The sequence below is a fragment of the Aplysia californica genome, unplaced genomic scaffold, assembly GCF_000002075.1.
Source record: "Aplysia californica isolate F4 #8 unplaced genomic scaffold, AplCal3.0 scaffold00125, whole genome shotgun sequence".
NCBI classification, from domain to species: Eukaryota; Metazoa; Mollusca; class Gastropoda; order Aplysiida; family Aplysiidae; genus Aplysia; species Aplysia californica.
Genome location: NW_004797395.1, coordinates 1,376,972 through 1,379,680, shown reverse-complemented (window position 1 = coordinate 1,379,680; position 2,709 = coordinate 1,376,972). Strand labels below are relative to the sequence as shown.

Here is a 2,709-nt window from a genome sequence, read left to right as displayed (position 1 = left end):
AGGCGTAGAACCTGAGCCCAGATACATCTCGGAGACAAAGTGAGTACAGGGGCTTGCACAGTTGTTACAGTAACTGCTAGTCTCTGTATAAATGATATAATAATAACATTACTCTATATCGTACATGTATATTGACAGTAACTACTGGTCTCTGTAAAAAATAGTAATAATAGTACTGTATATCGTACATGTATATTGACAGTAACTACTGGTCTGTGTGAAAAAAAAAATTGGTAATAATATTACTGTATATCGTAAATGTATATTAGTGTACTCGATTTAACCACATGCATGAGATATACTATATTCTCATTTGTATGCTCTATGTGTAATGTAAAACAACTATGTATATTATATACACAGATAATATACATTATGTATAACACTAATTCCAAATACTATAGACTCTCTGACTTGTGATAATCCACAACGTTCTCTGTTGTTAAACCTTGACCTTCTAATGGACTGTTGTAGAACCGTTACTTTCAAGTGGACTGTTGTAAAACCGTTACTTTCTAGTGGACTGTTGTAAAACCGTTACTTTCTAATGGACTGTTGTAAAACCGTTACCTTCTTGTAAACTGTTGTAAAACCTTGACCTTCTAGTGGACTATTGCCAAACCTTGACCTTCTAGTGAACTGTTGTTAAACCTTGACCTTCTAGTGGACTATTGCCAAACCTTGACCTTCTAGTGAACTGTTGTTAAACCTTGACCATCTAGTGAACTGTTGTTAAACCTTGACCATCTAGTGGACTGTTGTTAAACCTTGACCATCTAGTGGACTGTTGTTAAACCTTGACCATCTAGTGGACTGTTGTTAAACCGTGACCATCTAGTGAACTGTTGTTAAACCTTGACCATCTAGTGGACTGTTGTTGAACCTTGACCTTCTAGTAAACTGTTGTTAAACCTTGACCATCTAGTGGACTGTTGTTGAACCTTGACCTTCTAGTAAACTGTTGTTAAACCTTGACCTTCTAGTAAACTGTTGTTAAACCTTGACCTTCTAGTGGACTGCTATTAAACCTTGACCTTCTAGTAGACCGTTGTTGTACAGTTGTACCTGCTAGTTGACTGACTCAGTGTCGTGTCCTTAGACATGCTATCTGCTGACGTTGTCTCTAGTTGCATGAAACATATTATCGTATTTTCCTCCTATATCATTTCTGAAACGGTGGCCAAATACAACCACACGATGGCCAAATACAACCACATAATGAGGGCACAATGTCTAATCCAAACATATTTGTTCCTTGAACAGTTTTGTTATATTTGGCCATGTTACTGTTAGCGTTCGTGTGATTTGGAAAGGTCTGTCTGTCTGTCTGTCTCTTTGTCTGTCTGCCTGTCTCTCTGTCAGTGTCTCTGTCTGTCTGTCTGTCTGTCTGTCTGTTTGTCTCTCAGTCTCTCTGTCAGTGTCTCTGTCTGTCTGTCTGTCTGTCTGTCTATCCCCACCTTCTTCAAACGTCCAAATCTCCAGGACGCTCCAAAAGCTCACTGGGCGTGTTGGGGTAGCAGGTAGCCGGTATATTACACCCCGCCCCCTCCCCCCGCTTGCCTGCCTTCCCTGTAGGAAAGAGTTCGAGCCCCAGCTGAAGCCAGTGACCGCCATCATCAAAGTGCCGCCGCCCCCCGTGGCGCCCAAACCCAAACCCCAGTCGGTGGTGTCCAGGTAGGGAGAGGCTGCGCTGCGGAATGCTCTCCCCTTGTTTTACCAATCATTCCTCTCGGCTGTGGGCTTTTGGGCTTATGGTTACCCTTTCTTTTATGGCTTTAAAAAGAAATTATTTTTTTTCACTGGAAGCTGCATCTTTTTTTAATCTTTTATCTCTTTAATTTGACTTTTTTTTCTTTTTTCTTCTCTGCTTTGAATTGTTTGAAATCTGCTTTGCGAAATTGCATTATTTTCGTCAAGAACACACTTCATTATTTTGCTTTTCCCCCCACAAATTGCACTCCCCCCCAACCCCCCCTCCCCCACCCCTTTCTAAAAGTAAAGTTAAATTGTGTTTTTTAAAAAAGGACCTGAAAATGCATTTCTGCTTGAGTCTTGCATGAGTATAAATCCACTAATTGAACCAGCTGTATTTCTTTTTTAACCACTGGCCTTCTTTCCGTTTCCTGGATGATTTACTATTTCATTCACACCTTTTGTTCCACTTCTATGTTGTCTTTGCTTTATCTTTTTGTGTTTGAAGCTTTCCGTTAATCGCTACCTCTGGATTACAAAGTTCTATCAGCTCAATGCGTAGTTTGGAGAAATATGACGTCAAAGATTTTGAGTTTCACATCCTGTCAAGTTTTTTTTTCAAATGAATTTTTTTTTTTTATGTCTTGATAACGACTTCGAATAATCTTACGATTTTGATAGAGAAGTTAGGACATTTGGTTTCTGACCTCATGGTCTTAGTAACTCAAAACTGCCAAAAATGTCCTAAAGAACTTTGTAATTCTCAGGTAGCGTGAGGTGATTGGTGTGTCATTGTCTTGCAATAGATGCATGTTTTACATTTTTTCACTGCTACATTTGGAATGTATTTTCATCACCTTAATCTGTCCAGTCTGAACACTCCAACAAAACACCGCCAATCTCAAGGCAGGGCTCAGGTTGGGATTTACAAAAGAAATGTCGTGGACAAACCACAAAATGTCTTTACCCGAGTCCCCGCACATATCCCCTCCCTTGTCCCTGCATTGCCTCCCCCCC

The 2,709-nt window shown here is 40.1% G+C and overlaps 1 protein-coding gene across 1 annotated transcript in view; it reads left to right on the top strand.

Moving 5' to 3' along the window:
• LOC101859562 (palladin) overlaps nt 1-1,674 on the top strand; it is a gene marked incomplete at both ends in the record, with an annotated part of 16,539 nt that extends 14,865 nt beyond the window's left edge. Inside the window, 1 exon segment of the mRNA XM_013081313.2 lies at nt 1,576-1,674. Coding sequence (XP_012936767.2) covers nt 1,576-1,674 — 99 coding nt within the window.
• Between the last annotated feature and the right edge of the window lie 1,035 nt (nt 1,675-2,709).